A 20,959-nucleotide genomic window follows, 5' to 3' on the forward strand; every position below is an offset into this window, starting at 1 on the left:
GCTCAAGTATAGCAGGGATTGTGGGGCTGGTGCGGGATCGGGCAGTGTTTCATTCTGCTGTGCATGGGGTCGCTATGAGTCGGAAACGACTCGACCGCACTTAACAACAACAACAACAACAAGCACTACAGAAGTAGATTGCCCCATCTTCAATAACTAGTTGGATGTGTAATTTTGGGGCATAATTTTCAGTTAATACTTCTGGGTCCTCAGTTTCCCTACATTTAAAAAAAAAATTGAGTTGAACTAAATTCAGAACATTTCAATTTAATGAATATTTATTGGATTGAGTCCCTTCTCTGCAAAGCCTCAAGATAAGTATTGTCACAAATACAAAAATTAATAGGACAAGTTTCTGCCCTCTAGATGCAAGCCATAGTAGATGTGCAGATGAGCACTGTGCTGTTGCTTTTGATTAACTAATTGGTTAAAGATGACTTTCTGGAAGTGGTGTAATTTCTGAAGCAATTTTTCAAGAAACTTCCTTAAATAAGTAGTTTTAAAACACCTTCTTTTAACATAATTTTAAGTATAATGAGTAATTCTGTATTAGACCAGAAAAAAAATTGCTCTAAAAAACATTATAGAGACAATTTGAATTGAGATTCTATATTAGTCAAGACTACTGTACCAATGTTAAATTTCTTGAATTTGAAAAATGCACTGTGATTATTTGAGATAATGTTCTGGCTCTTTGCTAAGATATTTAGGCTAAGGATCATGACATTTGCAAGTGGTTCAGCCATGATAATAACAATAAGTATTATATATAGAGAAAGTGATAAAACAAAATATTGATTTATGAATTAATTTAGATGAAAGATATAGGAGAGTTCATTGTATTAGTCTTACAACTTTTCTGAAAGTTTGAAATATTTTCAAAGTATAATTTTTAAAAAGATACCAGTTATGTAGAAAAAGATATACTTTCTAAACACTCAATTTAACTTCTCCTGTGTAAGGAGCAAGGACCTCTGGTGGCATTGTGGATAAAGCATTCAGCTGCTAGGCAGAAGATTGGCAGTTCAAACCCACCAGCCGCTTCACAGGAGAAAGATAAGTCAGTCTGCTTCCATAGAGATTTATAGCCTTAGAAACCGTCTTGTAGGGTTGCTATGAGTTGGAATTGACTCAGTAGCAGTGGGTTTGGTTTTGGGTTTGCATTAAAAAAAAAAAAAAAACACCTCACTGCCATTAAGTTGATTCTGACTCATAACAACCCCCATTGGGTTTCCAGGGTTGTCAATCTTTACAGAAGTAGATTGCCTTGTCTTCCTTCTGCAGAGTGGCTGGTAGGTTTGAACCACCAGCCTTCTGATTAGAAGTCAAATGCCTTAGGCACTGCACCACCAGAGCTCTTTTTGGCTTGTATAAAGAGAAGCAAATATAATGGAAAGTGTATTTGAATTGGCACCTGGCTGTGCCAAACAAGGCATCTGGTGTTCCTGTGGGTGAATTCCCAGCCAAGAGCCTACATTTGACCTGGGTAGCCTCATGGTTTGCTAGTATTAATGCCTCTTTGTTTCTACCACTTCTGACTGCAGATCAAGTTAGCATTTCTCACAGAGGCAATGCAGGAACAGGTCCAAGAGAATAGGGCCCTTTTACTAAACTTAGAGTTAGAATGAGAGCTGGGGGTTTTGGACAAAATGATTTTGGCAGGTTCATCTCATGCATGTCAGCACAAGTGTTATGAAAACTTAATGCTAGTGAGTACAATTTTTAAAAATCATCCAGAGAAACAAGGTTAAAGATAGACAGATTTGGCTAACGATGTTCATTTCTTCTGTCATTTGAATAGCGCTTTGATTTAAACATTTTCTAATTGATAACAAACACTGGTTAGTTGGGAATGGCATAATAATTGATAATTCCAGTTCTTATGTTATTTTTTGTTTCTTAACAACAGGAGTTAGAGTCTGAGAGGGTTAAACTTTTAGAGGATGTTACTTTTAATAAGCGGAAGATGAAAGAACTTGAAGATAACCTCCTCTATAAATTAAGTGCTACAAAAGGTATTGTGTTATTAAGAAGTAATCAAGTAACAGATTCTGAATAAGGATTCCTTGTAAACTCTTTCCAAAACCCTCATGATTATAGATGTTAGGAAATAGCCAAGTTGCCAATGTAAAAACAAGACAAACAATTTCTATCTAGACATTAAAAAGTATGACTGCAGGGAATCTGATTTTTGAATTAGCAAATAGAGACTGAGCATTTGAGAATAACATAGTTTTCTTGATATAATTGCTCTCTCCTGAGAAAAATAAGGGCTCCCAACAGAGCTAGGTAACTCGTAATAGGCTAATTTGCTTGCCCAAAGGAAACTGATGAGCTCAATTTATTTTTTCTAGATTGACTCTTTCATTTGGTGTTGAAATGTAATTACTGCAATGTGTTATGATGTGTTTAATCAGTGTCAAAGGGACCCAGGCACCAAATCCCACGGTCACTCTCGACCGGACTTGACCTCCCTTAGAAATCAAGTATAGATTCTTCTGGGAGCAGTGGGCGGCGTGTGCAGCTAAGCATGCCACACCTCAACTTGAGGGGATGTATTCTCTTCCAATATATATAAAAGAAAATGCATTTAACAAACATGATATTGTTCTGTAGGAGGCAAATTACAGCACTCTACCTTCCACCCTTTATTGTGTTAGCTGCCATCAAGTTGATTCCAACTCATGATGACCCCATGTGTGCAGAGGAGCACTGTTCCATAGGGTTTTCAAGGTTGCGAACTTATGGTAACAGATTGCCTGCTCTGACTTCCCTGGAGCCCCTGGGTGGGTTTGAACTGCTGACTTTTTGGCTGGTAGTTCAGCCTTGGAAACCCTATGGGACAGTTCTACTCTGTCTTGTAGGGTTGCTATAAGTTGGAATTGACTCAACGGCAGTGGGGTTTTGGTTTGTATTAAAAAAACAAACAAACAAAAAACTGACTGCCATTGACTTGATTCCAATTAATCGATTTTTGACCACCCAGAAACTCCCCTCCTTCATTTATTAGCAGTCTACCCACTGCCATCGAGTAGATTCTGACTCATAGTGACCCCATTGGGTTTTCAAGGATGTAAATCTTTACAGAAGTAGATTGTCTCATCTTTCTCCTGTGGATTTGAACCATGGACCTTCTGATTAGCAGCCAAATGCCTTACTTATTAGAGGTCTAAAAATGAATATTTCTTGACTTTAATCCCTGGATTAGAAAAGAAAAATCTTGTTTCTTGGAGTGTATTATGCATTGTTCTCACAATGGTCTCTAGCACTAGTTTTAAGGAGAGCTCAGTGAAAAGTTCTTTTATCTGCCTTAATTGAACATTTTTGCTGGTGAAGCTATATATCCTCTTGGTCCAGTGACTTCTCCCAGCTATCTCAGATGCCCCTGGCCATTCTAAATTAATTAGCAAGGAGAGCTGGGGGCTCTCATTCCTGCTGCAGACAAGAGTGTGCCGGATCAAGATCTCTTTCCTGCAAGATTAATCACAATTTGGACTTCCACAGCATGCCCTTCAGAGTAACTCAGCACCTTCCTTTAATACTCACTTGCCACCCAGAACTCGAGGGCAGCCCAGTGCACTGTTTTTGCAGACATGGTGATATTAACTCAGCATGCCCTTGTATTCACCCATATCTGAAAAACTAATTTATTGGAATGAACATGTACTACGTCTATTAAAAACAATAATGAAGGGTAAAACTAAAATTAAGATTTATTTTCCCCTAAGGGGGCTCTGGTGGCATAGTGCCTAACACATCTGACTGCTAGCCAGAAGGCTGGCAGTTCAAACCCACCAGCCACTCCTCAGGAGAAAGGTTGGGCAATCTACTTCCATAGTGATATTGCCTCAGAAATCTAAGGAGGGGTTGCTATGAGTCACATCCTACTCAACGGCAGTGAGTTTGGGTTTTTTTGGAAGTCTATCGAATAGCTAGAGAGACATTGTCTCCAGATTCTCTCTTGTTGGAGACATGGAAAAACCAGGGCTCTTAGTGGCAAGAACTCTCTTCTCCTGCAGCAGTAGGAGCAGAGAGACAATCACTCACTCACATGGATGAGCCCATTCAGATGAACTGGCATCATGAGAGAAACTGGGGGGACACGTGACATGTTGAAGAGAACCACCAAGATGCTAAAGGAAGAGAAAACCACATCACATACTCACCAAAACTCAAACCTACTGCCATCGAGTTGATTCCAACTCATAGTCATCCTTTAGGACAGAGTAGAACTGCCCCCATAGGGTTTCCAAGGCTGTAAATCTTTATAGAATTAGACTGTCTCATCTTTCTTCCTCAGAGCAACTGATGGTTTGGAACTGCCAACCTTTTGGTTAGGAGCTGAATGCTTTAACAAGCATTTTCATGTCACATAAGGTAGCATAGTGCCTAAAGTACTTGACTGCTATCCAGAAGGCTGGTGGTTCAAACGCACCAGCCACTCCTTGGAAGGAAGATGGGGCAATCTACTTCCGTAGTGATACTGCCTCAGAAACCCAAGGAGGGGTCGCTATGAGTCAGGTCTTACTCGACGGCATATAACAACAAACAACAAAAACAAAAATCTCTGAGAGTGGCTGGACCTTTAATCAAAGATTTAATGACCTGTTGTGTGGTCTGCCTTGAAATGCACCTTTGGAGGAAATTTGCAGGCAGAGTGAGGGATAATCCCACAGGAAGCATGTTTAGAGGGATCCGGGCACTTGGTATTAGTTAAACTAGAATCCTTTGATGTCCCAAGAATTTTGAGTATCCACTTTTCTATCCTGATGGCTTTAAAAAGTCAAGCTGAAATTTAATAGGAAAATTACAAAAGAAATGCATCTTGCCTTGTGGCTTTTCTGTCTTGTAGTACATAATTTTCCTGTTTGACCTTTAGGTTCTTTGGTGGATGACGAATCACTCATTGGTGTCCTCCGAACCACCAAACAGACAGCCGCTGAAGTAAGTGAAAAGCTGCACGTGGCCGCAGAGACCGAAATCAAGATTAACATGGCACAGGAAGAGTTCCGACCGGCAGCCACCCGTGGAAGCATCCTCTACTTCCTCATCACAGAGATGAGCATGGTCAACATCATGTACCAGACCTCACTGGCCCAGTTCCTGAAGTTGTTTGACCAGTCCATGGCCAGGTGGGCCCTCGCTGCCTTTACCCCAAAGCAGTAACTTGAAACTGTGTTTGTATTCCTACTCTTTTAGAAGTTGCTTCTTATCTCTTTGATTTTTGAAAATGTATTGTAGATCTGAAAAATCTCCACTACCTCAAAAGAGAATTACAAACATCATTGAATTTCTGACATACGAAGTTTTTACATATTCCGTCAGAGGCCTCTATGAAAACCACAAATTCCTCTTTGTGCTGCTAATGACCTTGAAGATCGATCTTCAGAGAGGGACAGTTAAGCACCGAGAATTCCAGGCTCTCATTAAAGGTAGAGTGTTTGGAATATAAATGTGGTATGATGGGATATTGCTTTGATATAATCTTTGATGTACTATACACCCATTTTTTATGATACGACAGAGAAATTGTGTTCTAGTGAAAATCTTTTTTTTTTATGCCTCTAAAAAAATTTTAAAAATCTAATTTCCATTCATTTCTTCTGGCCACTCAAAAGGACGTATTTCAAGTCTGAGCTAATTCCATGATTTTTAGTTATATAGTTAAATTAAGTTTGATCATTGTCACCCATTTAAATATATATATATATGTTGGTGGTGTTGTTATGTGCCGTCAAGTCAGACCCAACTCATAGCAACCCCTCTTTAGGTTTCTGAGGCAGTATCACTATGGAAGTAGATTGCCCAACCTTCCTTGTGAGGAATGGCTGGTGGGTTTGAACCGCCAGCCTCCTGGTTAGCAGTCAAGTGCCTTAGGCACTACACTACCAGACCTCCCATGCAAAAAAGGCCTACTTATATTTTATAATTGAAACTCATCCTATTGATTGCTTATCTCCCTGTTAAAAGTGTAATTAATAAAACCAAAGAATGATATTTGGGCTAATGACAAGGAAGTAATCAACATGACCAAGAACCTAATTTGAGCTTTTAGCCTCCAGAACTGTGAGAAAACAAATCTCTCTTCTTCAAAGCCACAGCTTGTGGTATTTGTGTTAGAGCAGCATTAGCTAACAAAGATAGCTGTATGGTGGACTAATGGGAAGAAGGACTGGACATGTAAATTGGTGACATACCATGGAGAGCCTTGATTCCCAGAGAAGGTATTTTCTTGATTGGGAAAGAAACAAGGAGTTGTTGTGGGGTATTGAGCAAGGTGGTGGTGTGGTCTTTGTTTTTCTTTAGGAATACCAATGTGGCAGACATGGATAGGATTAGAAGAGAGAGGTTCAAGGAAATCTGTTGTGCAAGGAATCTTGCCAACCACAGGAAATGCATTGCTGAGGCTGGATCTCAGGAGAGGGAGTTGCTGGAGAAACATTCAGATAGGAGATACCCCTGCATTCCACCCAAGGTCACCTCCAACAAGGCATGGAAGCGGCGCGGCAGCACAGATGGAGAGGAATGGCTACCCAGACCTGGGGTCTGGCAAGCAGGATGGAGGCCACATGGACATGTCGAGAGGGACAGTGCACAGCAACGGCCTGGGGTTTGAACCAAGAGGCTGTGGGGTAAAGGCTTTCGTAACTAGAGACAAAGTGTCAGGACCAAGTGCTTGGGCTGCGGACAGCAGCACATCAAACAAGGTTTGTGGTAGCTCAGAGGATGCAGTACAGGGATCTCAGCCTGTGACTGAGACAAGTCAAGACTAGAGGGCAATGTGCAGTTCTGAGACCTCCTCCCCATCAAGACATAACATCCCCATGTCATCTCCCCCTACCTACCAAATACAACCAAACCCAGAGCTATAACCTGAAAGAGACTGGGGTCTTTGAAAGAGTATGTAAATAAGATGTGACTAGGAAACATGGGGGAGCTCTGGTGGCATAGTGCCTGAGGCATTTGACTGCTAGCCAGAAGGCTGATGGTTCAAACCCACCAGCCACTCCTCGGAAGGAAGGTTGGACAATCTACTTCTGTAGTGATACTGCCTCAGACACCCAAGAAGGGGTCACTGTGAGTCGGATCTGACTGCACAGCAGTGGTCGCATTGTGTTGCAAAGAAATATGGCAACATAGTGCAGAGGAATTCGTGAGGAGGATTAAATTTGTTACAGAAAAATGAAGAAATCTGCACATCTGGGTTGTGGTGTGAACATATTTGCGACCCACTTGGATCATAAAACTGGAAAGTCAGGGAGAACCCAGTTGTACAAAGTCAGGATCACTAGTCAAAGGTTTGGATTTAATTTTGCTGGCAATAGCAAGCCATTACATGTGTTATGAGCAGGGATATGGCATGAACAGAGTGATGCTTTAGGAAGATTAATCTGAGATTTGTATGATAGGTTGGTTGACAGAAGTATAAATTCTAAAGAACAAAATTGGTTTATTGTACTGTTGTATTCATTTTGAAAAGGCTTACCTTTTGACAAAAATTATTTTTTAAGGATAGTATGAAATTAAAAACAATTTTTTTCACAAACTTAACAAATATGAGTCCTAGGTTATAGATACATTTTATCATTTTGAACTCAATACTTAGGGAAAAGGAAGAAAGAGACATATCATGGCAAAAATATTTGATTTCCCAAGAATGACATTTCCTTTCTATCAATTACTACTCTTTTCAGCAATATTTGTAAGGTGCCTTTGACTTTATTTTTCAACCAAGAATATCAGGACACTTTGAAAAATGAAATAGACACCAAGGGTAATTCTACAGTATCGAATGATGTACTTGTTTTCCCTGCTTGGTTATTTTAGAAAGACATTATCTTTCTTTTGTCATAGGCATGGACAAAAAGACACCTTAGGGGTCCGTTCTTACCTTCCAGGTTGGGCTGGACCTAGATGTTCAAAAGCAGAGGAAGGAGACTTAATGCTAAGATAGCAAGTAATGTTTACATAGCTCTTACTATGGGCCAAGACTCTTCTACGCTCTCTACGTGTATTAATTTATTTAATTTTTACAGCAAGCAATCTGATAGGTTCTCGTATTACATTCGTTTGACAGATGAGGAAGTTGAGAGAGATGGAGGCCCTTGTTTAAGTTTACACAGCTGGTCAGTGACAGAGCTGGGATATTCTTGGGGATAGGGTGAATTTCGACTCTGAGGTTGGTTAAGGTACATATTATGTTTGGAAACATTGAGATAGCTTAGATGTCATCTCCTGATGTCTGTGAGCCTTATGATACATGAAGACATTTCTTTGGAAACACTTGAGAAGAAAGGGGATGAGTTTGTAGTAGAGAAACAGAATCCGTTAAGGCTGCACACAGGTGACTCTCATGGTTCCTTCTCCTCCCAGTAACTCTTAGCATTAGCAGTCGTGGTGCTGTTATTGCTCGTTGCTATCAAGTTGGCTCCAACTCACGATGACCTTATGTGTAACAGAACAAACTGTCGCCTGGTCCAATGTCATCTTCGTGATCCTTGATAGGTTTGAGTCATTATTTTGGCTACTGTGTCTGTCATTCCACCTCACTGAGAATCTCCCATGTTTTCGCTGACCCTCCATTTTACCGAACGTGATGTTCTTTTCTAGCAAAGTAATTAATGGTGCTCGATAGAGTAAGGCTTTCTCTTTCACTGGGTTGTGGAGCAGGGGTAGCAGTGAGAGGAGAGTTTACAGGTTCTAATGGTGTTATGACACTCAGAGGCCCAGACCTCAAATTTTCAGAGACAGAGCAGAAGGGGTTTACATGAAAGGAGTATGTTAGCTCTTGCACCTTCTCAGGAGTGTGCAAAGCTGAGAGCAGATCTGTAGGCCCTCCCTTTCCCTTGTGCCCAAGAGTTGATGTGTGAAGTGGAAGGATTTGATCTATTTTTAAGGAGGATTATAGGATTTAAAAGTTCTAGAATCACTGTTTTGCATACACCTGAATTAAACAGCTGTGGAGGTGGAATTATTATAAGACATGCTGTAGAGAAATTTTGAAATTGTAAATATAATCATATATTTTGTTGGAAAATTGCCACATTAGGTATGCTCACTTGACTTGTAATTTGCTTCAAAGTACCATTTGATGCTAAACCGTATTTTTACACAAATTAAAAAAATTAGCATAGCGTTCTTATGAAAATACCCGAAGGGAAGGAGGGGGAAGTTGGCATACAGACAAAGAAAGCTGCATGTTATTTTTGTAAAAATAGAATACAGTACTCACATTCTTCAGTAGACCATGAACTCCAGGAGGTCAGGGGTCTTGTCTGGTTTTCTATGCTGTATCCACAGTGTCTGTGACATGCAGGACACATATTGGGTACTCAAGTAAATATTTGTTGAATAAGTGAATGAATAAATAACTTAAATATTCACTCACTGCCATCAAGTAGATTCCAAATCATAGTGACCCCATTGGGTTTCCAAGGCTATAAACCTTTATGGAAGCAGACTCATCTTTCTTCCCCCAAGTGATTGGTGGGTTTGAACTACCACCCTTTTACGTTAGCAGCCAACTGCCTTAACCACTACACCACCAGAACTCCTGACTTAGATATTAACTAACTACCTAACTAACTCACTGCCATCCAGTTGGAGCCGACTCATAGTGACCCCTCCTTGGATTTCTGAGGCAGTATCACTACGGAAGTAGATTGCCCCATCTTCCTTCCGAGGAGTGGCTGGTGGGTTTGAACCATCAGCCTTCTGGTTAGCAGTCAAATGCCTTAGGCACTGTGCCACCAGAGCTCCCGACTTAGATATTAGTCACCCTCAAAAAACCTCATATCTGTTTGTCAATCTGTCTGCCCTTCTATCTGCCAACAACCCCCATCTTCCTGCCACCTGTCCTCATCCACCTGCCCATCCATTCTTCTATCCATCCATCCATCCATCTCTCTGTATCTAAACTTCTGGAAGAGTCATGACTAATTTAAGAAGTGATTTTGAAAGTCACACATGAAAAGATCAGCTTATTCATTTATATAAAAATGGTAAATTTCTGATTGTTTAAAAAAAAGAAAGAAAAAACAAGCAGTTGCAACCATCTAAGAAAAATTCTTTGCAGGAAATGTTGACAAATATTGACTTATAAAGTGATGTAAATCAGTAAATAAAACACTAAGACTTGAAGGAAATAATTCCAAAAAAGATAACCACATTTTCTATAATGTGATTATTTCCCAATTTCCCCATAGTTTCTGTAATATCATTATTTTGTTTTTATTATTTGAAAAGAAATTTCTGAAAAAAAGTACAAACTGTCCAGATTCACACTGCATGGCACTTTTCCACAGGGGGAGCAGCCCTAGATCTGAAAGCCTGCCCTCCCAAACCATTTCGCTGGATCCTCGATATGACCTGGCTGAATCTTGTGGAGCTGAGTAAACTTCCACAGTTTGCAGAAATTATGAACCAGGTAATAAAGGACTGGTTAAAAATATAGATCTGTAAGCCCATACAGACCTGGGCCATTTTAAGTGGGGCCTCCTGGAGACAATTCCTGCACCCAAAGCAATGAACCCAATAGTATAAGTTTAAGCTGTTGTGGCGTTTTGAGGTCCATCTGTCTGAAATCACACACAGATTTTTAAAAGTAGATTGCCAAGCCTTTCTTTCTTGCAAGTCTGTCTTAGTCTGGGGGCTCCCCTGAAACCTGCCCCCATTGGGAACCCTACTGGTATTTTAAATACCAGTGGCATAGCTTCCAGCATCATTGTTGTTGTTGTTGTCCAGCATCATAACAACATATAAACCACCACGAACTACAGATTGTCAGATGAGTGGTGGTTATTAATACAGGCATACCTTGTTTCATTTTGCTTCACAGATAATGCAGTTTTTCTAAATTGAAGATTGTGCCAACCCTGCATCAAGCAAGTCTACTGGTGCCATTTTTCCAACAGCACATGCTTACTTTGTGTCTGTGTGTCACATTTGGATAGTTCTCACAATATTTCAGACTTTCTCAAAATGCTATTTATTACACATGTAATAGACTACAGTGTAGTATAAACATAACTTTTATATGCACAGGGAAACCAAAAAATTTTGTATGACTCTTGCTTGCGATATTTGCTTTATTGCAGTAGTCTGGAACTGAACCCGTAATATCTCTGAGGTATGCTTGCATAGGGATATGTATTATTGTTTGCCTCTGTCAATTGGATTTTACATGCCTTTGTACAGGATCTGTTAGGTACTATTGCTTACTGTTGAATAAGTACTTTGCAACAATAACCCTGCAAGAGAAACAACATTGTTCCCCATTTTATAGATGAGAAAGCTGAGATTCAAAGAGGTTAAATACTTACTCAAAAACACATAGCCAATAAATGTCAGAACTGTAATTTGATCTCATGCTCTTTCCATGGCATTATGATTCATTTCTTTTCACCTTCTCTTCCGGCCTTGGATGAGCCAGGAGTGAGGATGGGGGCCCGTGCTCAGGAAGGTCACCGAAGTTCAGTGGTGACCTGCCATCAGGTGGCTGTCACTTTGGCCTGTTGGTGGGAAGGAAGGGAGGAAGTAGAAGATCAATCTCCCAGCTGAGTCGTTTTCAGGAATTGAAACAATAACCTCAAACAGCAGCTTCCCTGGCCTTGGCCTCTGAGGCCAAGTTGTTTAATGCCTGGAAGTGGTTTGTGCTAACAGGTGAAGGTCAAGAAAGGGGGCAGGAAATGCAAGGGGTTGGAAGTCACCCCATTACCCATCAAAGATGCTGCTCACCCCAGACACTGTATTGTGGTAGAGCCAAGATTAGCAGGTGGAAGGCCAGGAGGCTGAGAATAAACACCTGCTTTCTTGTGTCTCTTTCTCTCTGGCCTTTGGCCGGAAGGAGGCCTGCAGAGGGTGCTGTGGGTAGCAGTACACAGGTACAAGTTCAGTAGGGTCTGGCTGCAGCAGCTCTGGACCCTCCCAATAACCTGTACACAGGTTCTTTGAGGGTAGCTAACCAGGGAGAGCCACTACAATCTGAGGAAGAAGCTGACAATTTCAAAACATTTCAGAACACACACACACACACATACACACAAACACACACACTCACACACTACCCCTCCATCTTTTAGAGGCCTGGAGACAAAGCTAGAGCAACTGAGTTACAGAATAACTGCTTTGTTATTAATTTTCACTTATCAGTAAGCTAACCATGGGGCCCTGTTGTATATTTTACACAATGAATTGTTCACATAATGGGTGACTTTGGGCAGGTATTAAACCTTTCAATGCCTCAGCTTCCTCATCTGTTAAAAAAAAAAAAAAGATAATAGAGGTAAAAGTACACCCTTAGGCCTGGCACGTGGTCTCTGCTATATAAGCATTTGTTATTTGTCATTAGGGCTTACCATAGTTTTATAAAGAGTGCTTACAGACACGGTCTAAATAATCCAGCCTGATTGCTGCTGAGGAGCAACATCAGGTTCACTAATCTCTAGTTTCCGTAATTAATTTAGGCAACATTTGGGCTTCAGGGAGCATCTTTTACTGCCCCTGAAACCTGTATATAGTTCTTCCTATGCTTCTGAGAGAATAGGGGTTTGAGACCACCTCTTGGAGACACTGCTTGTATTCTTAGACTTAAAGACTCAAGTCACAGGGGTCACTGGCAACATAAAAGTTTTGCTTTTGTCATGTGTCACTGTTGTAAGTAACCAGTACCAGCTGCCATAGAGTTGATTACGAATCATGGCAACCCCATGTGTGTCAGAGTAGAACTCGGCTCCATACCTTTCCAATGGCTGATTTTTTGGAACTAGATCACCAGGCCTTTCTTCCGAGATGCTTCTGGTTGAAACTCAAACCGCCAGCCTTTTGGTTAGCAGCTGAGCCTGTTAACCATGTGGTTATCAGGATGGTCTGTGTCAGTGGTTCTCAACCGAAGAATGATTTTGTATCCCCTCCCAGGGGACATTCTGTGATGTCTGGAGACATTTTTGATTGTTGTGACTTGGAGGCAGGGTGTGTGTCATGACATTTAGTGGATAGAAGGTAGGGATGCTGTTAAGAATCCTCCACTATGCAGGACAGCCCCCACAACAAAGATTTTTCTGGTCTAAAATGTCAGTAGTGCTGAAGCTGAGAAACCCTGTTCTGTTTTCTTCCTCCCCAACCATTTGGTGTAATTTACATATGATCCTAATTTTAGTGAAAAGTGTAGAAAAACAATGGAAAATCTGCAGGGAAATAGTAATATCCGTACTATTTAGTCACTGATTCTGAAGAAAAATTTTAATTGTGTTCTCATGCCTAAAAAACTGTATGCTTATAAACAATGACCTTTTTATTCAGGGGGGGGGGAAAAAAAAACTAAAACCAAACCCACAGCTGTGGAGTTGATTCTGATTTACAGCAACCCAATAGAACAGAATAGAACTGCCCCATAGGGTCTCCAAGGCTGTAAATCTTTATGGGAGCACACACTGCTACATCTTCCTACCACGGAGTGACTGGTAGGTTTGAACTACCCACCTTTTGGTTAGCAGCCAAGTGCATTAGCTGAGCCCCACCAGGGCAATATATTCCAATGACATATGTTCCTGTGACTTGCTAATTAGCTTGTTTCTTTTAGATATCTCGTAATGAGAAGGGGTGGAAAAGCTGGTTTGACAAAGATGCTCCAGAGGAGGAAATTATCCCTGATGGATATAATGATTCACTAGACACCTGCCGTAAACTTTTGCTGATCAGGTGAGACTAGGTATCCTCAGACCTGGAAGCATCACTCATTGCATCAGTAAATTAGATCTCTTAACCTCAGTGAAGTTTACTTCAACTTGTCCCTGCAGTTATTATAACAAGTGTATGTGCTTCTAGATTATGGATTTGGATGACAGTTGTTTATTCCTTGACAAGTAAAATAAAATAGTTATGGTGGCAGGAAGTGGTATATTTTGACAATGTATTAATGCTAGTGCTTTTAGGAAAAAAAGTGAAAAATACATTTTTATTATTTGCTTTGTTCATCATTTAGCATTGAATAAATCCCTTATTGTTGAATTTACTTCTTTTAAAAAAAACAGATCCCACGAACTCACAAGACAATCAGTTTCAAAGGTAAAACTGTATTTCATCTGAGGAAACAAAAAGAATATTGTGCTATTGCAATGTATAAATTCTATTTGGGCTATTAAAATGGAAGCAGAAGTTTTAAATGAATGTTAAATGAAAACATTCCTTTCCCTTCTCCCTTCTCACATCTTCTCAATATCTAGTAGTTCAAAGAGGCCTTTCCATACTGGAAGAGCCACTGGAAGGGTGTGTGTGTGTGTGTGTGTGTGTCAATTGTGGGCAAGGATGAAGGGTAGGGTTTGGGGGAGATCAGGCCACCCAAAGGATCACAAAACACTGTAAGTTATTTTGGAGCAGTTTTTATCTTTCTTAATGTTATACACCTGAACTTTCACTTCTTAGAAAGATTTCTTTACTGGATATTGTCTCCCTTTGAGATTTGTCAGCAACACTGACCTCTGGATGTACAGGGTATTAAAGGTACTTGCTTTTATTGGAATACATGTGACTCTTTTTTAATCATCATTTAAAATTGGATCTATGTCTTCTGATAAGATGGAGGAATAAGCAGACAAGCAACATAGACCCTTTTCAACAAAGAAACAAAAAACCAATTGACAGAGATACAGAAGATAATCTTGGAGCCCTGAGCTTTGAAAGGAACTATAAAGAAGTGGATTAGGCACCAACTAGTGAAAGAACCTGAATGAGAACAGTGAGTACAGAGACTGTTGGAGCTGTGGACTGTCAGCTACTCTGATGGGACCAACAGCCTGAATATTTCCAAGTGGGGTTAGAACCTGACAATTGACCTAAAGATCAGCCCTGGTCACCAAGGGCTGCAGGGACAACTGTGCTGGTGGCCTATGACTAGAAAGGAAAACAGCAAGGAGGTAGACAACCTAAGCTGTCAAATTTCTGCTGTCTGCAGGGTGCAGCCATTTGGATTGTTTACACATGGCAGCCATTTTGAATATTTCAAGTGACCAAGGGTGCAGCCATTTTGAATGTTTACAAGCGGTGGCCATTTTGGATTTTAAAGTGATAGCATTCTCATTGAGATTCCAGAGACCTTAGAATAGGCTCTGTTTTCCAAGGTCAGCAGGGATATAGAGAGGCTGACAACAGGAAAGGAGACAGGTGGTGAGTGTATAAGTGCTGTGAACTAGCAAATAGAGGAGCACAGTACTCTGCATGTGTAGATAAGATACAAACAAAACAAAGAAAATTAAAATTGTGGGCAAGTCGCTCCAACATACAATCACCAATTAAATATAAACACAAAAACATCACAATGCCTTGGAGACAAAAGAGCATCACAGTCCACACAAAGAAGCAAGATAAAACAGGAGAAACAAGGAACCAGGATACAGACCCAAAACATATCCCTGAGGAAGACACAGCATTGGAACTCCCTGATAAAGAATTCAAAAGAATTATATTTAGGTATCTTCAACGAATTGAGAGGCAGATCAAGGAAAACACTGAGGAAACCCTAGAATAATTGCAAAAGACAATATGAGAACAAAATAACAAAACAAAACAAAAATGAAAAATTAAAAATGATACAAAATCTACACACAGAAATCCAAAAGATTGATACTAAATTTTCAGAAATAGATAAGACATTGAATGGGCAAAGAAGCAGATTTGAATCAATGGAAGACAGAATTAAGGAGATTGAAGGCAAATACCTGAACACTTCTCTGGAAAGAGATAAATCAGAAAAAGATCAAAACAAAACGAAGAAAGTCTAAGGTTCATGTGGGATACCATCAAAAGGAATAACCTATGTGTAATCAGAATTCCAGAATAGGAAGAGACAGATAAAACCACAGAAAAAATTGTCAAAGATTTGTTGGAAGACAATTTTCCTGGTATGATGAAAGATGAGAATATATCCATTCAGGAAGCCCAAAAAAACCCAAACAGAATAGACCACAAAAGAAAATCACCCAGACATATCATCATCAGACTTACCAAAACCACAGACAAAGAAAGAATCATGAGAGCAGCATGGGAAAAATAAAAAGTTACCTACAAGGGGCAACCAATAAGAATAAGCTTGGATTTCTCAACAGAAACTATGCAGGTGAGAAGACAATGGGATGGTATATATAAAACACTGAAAGAGAAAAATTTCCCACCAAGAATTATGTACACAGCAAAATTGTCCTTCAGATATGATAGTGAAATTAGGACATTTCCAGATAAGCAGAAATTAAGGGAATTTGTTAAAACCAGACCAACCTTACAAGAGATGCTAAAGGGAGTCCTTTGGACAGAGAAGCAACAATAGCCAACAACAACTGACCATTAACACACATGATGATATAACCCAGAAACTAACCCAGCTATGGAAGTGTCCAAAGTAAATAAGCCTACAAGATTGTAAACAGGGAACCAGAGACATCAATTGACAAATGAGGACAACTACAAACCAAAAAGAGGGAAAAACTGTGTCATTACAGAACTTCTAGATGGTAGGGAAGTCAAGACAACTACAGGATAGAACAGACTGTTGTAAACTTGGGAAGAAAACTATAAATCACAGGGTAACCTCAAAGAAAAATGATAAATTTTCACATCAAAAAAGAGGACCAACATAAATATTCAGCAAATACTAAAACAACAGCAATGAAGGAAGTGATAACATGATTCATAAACAAAATGAGTTCAGCATAGAAATTTATATGGAACAAAGAAATCAACACCATGAAAAAACACATAACAAAAATGACAGCAACAAATTCATATTTGCCAATAATTATATATCTGGCAAGGGACTTATCTCTAAGATTTATAGTGGAAGAGTGGATGACCAAACTATGGTACATACACATAATGGAATGCTACGCAGCACTAAAGAGTAATGTAGAGTCTGAAAAACACCGCATAATATGGATGAACTTGGAGGACATCATGCTGAGTGAAATAAGTCAATCACAGAAGGACAAATATAGTATTAGTTTGTTGTTGTGAAGGGTCAAGGAAAGGTTTATATATGAAGTGAAATGCCAGGGGTGGGAGGAGAGAGGAGGGAACACTGAAAAAAAAAAAAAAGTGCATTGACCCTTGTCACTTTAGTTTTGTGTATTTCACTGTATAAAAATTATATTTCAATAAAATGCATTAAAAAATTAGAACTATGTCAAATGAATAGTACAATCCCTTGGCAAATAAAAATCTGAAGAGCTTGTCTGTGTGCTCAAATATCAAATAACATTTATTCAATGTGTCTCTGTGTGTAGAACCTATTACAGTGTACAGTACACAAATAATATTAAATCAACTTTAAGAAAATTGTGGTAAAATATAACAAAAAATTTGCTGTCATAACCAGTTTGTTTTGAAATTAAGAAACATTTACAATTTTCATTCGTAAAATTATTCATCAAAATTGGAAAGGTGGGTTTACAGAGCTACTTATCAGTAACAAAACAAGGGGGAAGTAAAACATTCCAGAGACATCTTGAAAAGTTCTCAAGGAATACAACCAAACCAAACCAAACTTACTGCCCTCGAGTTGATTCTGACTCGTAGTGACCCTATAGGACAGAGTAGAACTACCCTAGAGGGTTTCCAAAGCTGTAAATCTTTACAGAAGCAACTGCCACATCTTTCTCCCATGGAGTGGCTGGTGAGTTTGAACCTCTGACCTTTTGGTTAGCAGCTGAATGCTTTAACCACTGTGCCACCAGAGTTCCTTAAGGAATACACATTAGGCTAAAAATCTATAGTGAAACTTTGGTTCCACAGCAGGTTGTAATCATTCCTGCATTTTCTCAATAAGTTCTTCCTTATATTTGCCTTTCTCTTTTCCAACTTGTTGAGATTTGGCTTAATCTTCAAGAATTTTTTTTCAATTTTTGTTGAATATTAACCTGGTAATAACCACCTTGTTTGAGTGAATGCTGCACCCTCTCAGAGGTGTAGATGACATACTTCTTTCTACCTTTCTTGCAATACCTTGCCAAGCTGAGCATTGTAATATCTTCAAACCACTTTGACCTTGTCCTTGCAGATGGGCACGGAGTGGACATTACACTTCTGCCATAGCTTCTTGGAAAGCTGGGAAGATATGATTTTCCTGCACACTAATATCCTGCAAACTAATCATAATATATAGGAGCACATTCATTCTTTGACAAGTATTGATTGTCTATTACACCTCAGGCTCGGCTCTATATGCTGAGGATTCAGCTAGAATCTGAGAAAGGTGTCCTCCACCAGCTTCAATACACTTCAAAGGCCAACCTACTGTGTGCCCTGAAGCTCTAAAGTCTTGAGTGAGAGACACTCAAGACATTGAAGTGGCCTCTGCAGTTAGGAGCTCTGGTAGCGTAGTGCCTAAGGCACTTGACTGCTAACCAGAAGGCTGGAGGTTCAAACCCACCAACCACTCCTCAGAAGGAAGATGAGGCAGTCTACTTCCGTAGTGATACTGCCTCGGAAACCCAAGGAGGGGTCACTATGAGTCGGGTCTGACTTGATGGCACATAACAACAACAACAACAACTGCAGTGCTTGCTACAGTATGAGGTCACACAGGGGTTGAACCATGGTGACCACCAGGTGTCAGGCAGCTTCCGTTATAACCAAATTTAAGTTTACGATTCAATAACATTAATTACATTCACCATGTACCATCATCAGTATCCATTTCCAAAAATTTCTCATCACCAACTAGAAACTCAGTATTCCTTAAGTAGTAACACATTCCCCATACCTCCAGGCCCTGGTAACTACTAGTCTTCTTTTGTCTTGAATGGTTTTCTTGTTCAATGTATTTCATATATTCTAAGTGGGGTCATACAGTATTTGTCCTTTTATGTCTGACTTATTTCTCTCAGCATGTTTTCAAGATTCATCCATGTTGCAGCATGTATCAAAATTTCATTTCTCCTTATGGCTGAATAATATTCCATTGTATGAATATATCACATTTTGTTTATCCATTCGTCTGTTGATGGCAGTTGTGTATCTCTACCTTTTGGCTATTGTTAAGTCATCCAGCAATGAGCATTGGTGCACAAGGATTTATTTGAGTCCCTGCCTTCAAGTCTTTTGGGTATATACCCAGTAGTGGAATTGCTAGGCCAGGAGTCTAAAACAACAACAACAACAACAACATGGTAATTGTATGTTTAACTTCTTGAGGAACCACCAAATGATTTTCCACAGGAACTGCACAATTTTACATTCCCACAAGCAATGCAATGGTGGGGGAGGGGTGATAGGAGGGTGGGGATGTGGGTCCAATTGCTCTACATACTTGCCAACACTTGTTATTTTCTGGTAATAGCCATTCTAGTGGGTGTGAAGTGGTATCAACTACTTTTGACACTTTTGACTTGTTGATTCTCTCACTTAAGACTTTAGAGCTTCAGGGTACACAGCAGTTTGGCCTTTGAAGTGTATTTGAAGCTGGTGGAGGGCACTTCCCTTAAATTCCAGCCGAATCCTCAGCACGTAGAGCAGAGCCTGAGATGTAGTAGACAATATCTGTCAAAGAATGAATGTGCTCCTGTACATTATGATTAGTTTGAATAGGTAACTGCATACCTGAAGCTGTTAGCCTTAGCAGCTATGGGATAATCTTTAATTTTTTAAAAAATAACTAATTAAACTTCTAGAGTCATTGCTTCTTTTGAAAATGAGGCACATGGATCAGCTGACTTCTAAATTCTTCTTCAGATTGACAACATTTGTTACTGGTTCTGCCCTAGTCCTTGCCAATGCCTAGCAACAAAACCACTTGATTAAATTTACACCCATCCAGGGATAGAAAACCTTGACATTCCATTTACACAGATCTGCATAAGGGACAATTAACTTGTTGTCATTTGGCTAATTGAAATGTGTTCTTATTTGTTGTTGCTGTTGGGTGCTGTTGAATTGGTTCTGACTCATAGCTATCCTATGTACAACAGAAGAAAACACTGACTAGTCCTGCACCATCTTCACAGTCACTGCTATGTTTGAACCACTATGTCTGTCAATCCATCTCATTGAGGATCTTCCTCTTTTTTGCTGACCCTACTTTACCTAGCATGATGTCTTCCTGAGAATGGTCATCCTGATAAGATGTCCAAAGTATGTGAGATGAAGTCTTGTCATTATCACTTCTAAGGGGCATTTCAGCTGTACTTCTTCCAAGACAGATTTGTTTGTCAGTACATGGTATATTTAATATCAACACCATAATTCTAAGGCATTGATTCTTCAGTCTTCTTTATTCATTGTCTAGCTTTTGTATGCATATGAGGTGATTGAAAATACCATGACTTGGGTCAGGTGCACGTTAATCCTCAAAGTGATATCTTTGCTTTTAAACACTTTAAGGAGGTCTTTTGTAGAAGATTTGCCCAATGCATTGCATCGTTTGATTTCTTGATTGCTGCTTCCATGGGTGTTGATTGTAGATCCAAGTAAAATAAAAACAGTATTTCCTCCATTTATCATTGTGTTCTTATAAGTGCGTACAATTAAATAGAATAAAAAAAATTGACACAGTGTATTTATTTCCTCTGACTTATATTCATTTCTAGGTCTTGGTGCCCGGATCGTACTGTCTTTCAAGCAAGAAAGTATATTGCAGATTCTTTGGAAGAAAAGTACACAGAACCAGTTATCTTAAATCTGGAGAAAACTTGGGAAGAAAGTGATGCACGAACACCTTTAATATGTTTCCTGTCCATGGGATCCGATCCCACTATTCAAATTGATGCATTGGCCAAGAAACTGAAGCTGGGTATGATCAGCAATCTATGAAACTTAGGAAAATATCCCTGTTTTCACCCCATATTTATTTTGCCTTTTATAATTGCCTAACTGATGCCTAGGGCATTTGACTGCTAACCAGAAGGCTGGTGGTTCAAACCCACCAGCCACTCCTCAGAAGGAAGATTGGGCAATCTACTTCCATAGTGATACCACC

General features: G+C 39.7%; 1 protein-coding gene across 1 annotated transcript in view; it reads left to right on the plus strand.

Moving 5' to 3' along the window:
* DNAH8 (dynein axonemal heavy chain 8) overlaps window positions 1-20,959 on the plus strand; it is a 423,841-nt gene that overhangs the window by 304,592 nt on the left and 98,290 nt on the right. Inside the window, exons 76-81 of the mRNA XM_007939462.1 lie at window positions 1,910-2,015; window positions 4,880-5,132; window positions 5,242-5,432; window positions 10,305-10,426; window positions 13,580-13,698; window positions 20,571-20,773. Of these exons, the coding sequence (XP_007937653.1) occupies window positions 1,910-2,015; window positions 4,880-5,132; window positions 5,242-5,432; window positions 10,305-10,426; window positions 13,580-13,698; window positions 20,571-20,773 (994 nt within the window). The remainder of the gene's footprint in view (window positions 1-1,909; window positions 2,016-4,879; window positions 5,133-5,241; window positions 5,433-10,304; window positions 10,427-13,579; window positions 13,699-20,570; window positions 20,774-20,959) is intronic.

Source organism: Orycteropus afer, unplaced genomic scaffold (assembly GCF_000298275.1).
Source record: "Orycteropus afer afer isolate SDZICR_OR568_19922 unplaced genomic scaffold, OryAfe1.0 scaffold00059, whole genome shotgun sequence".
Classification (NCBI taxonomy): domain Eukaryota; kingdom Metazoa; phylum Chordata; class Mammalia; order Tubulidentata; family Orycteropodidae; genus Orycteropus; species Orycteropus afer.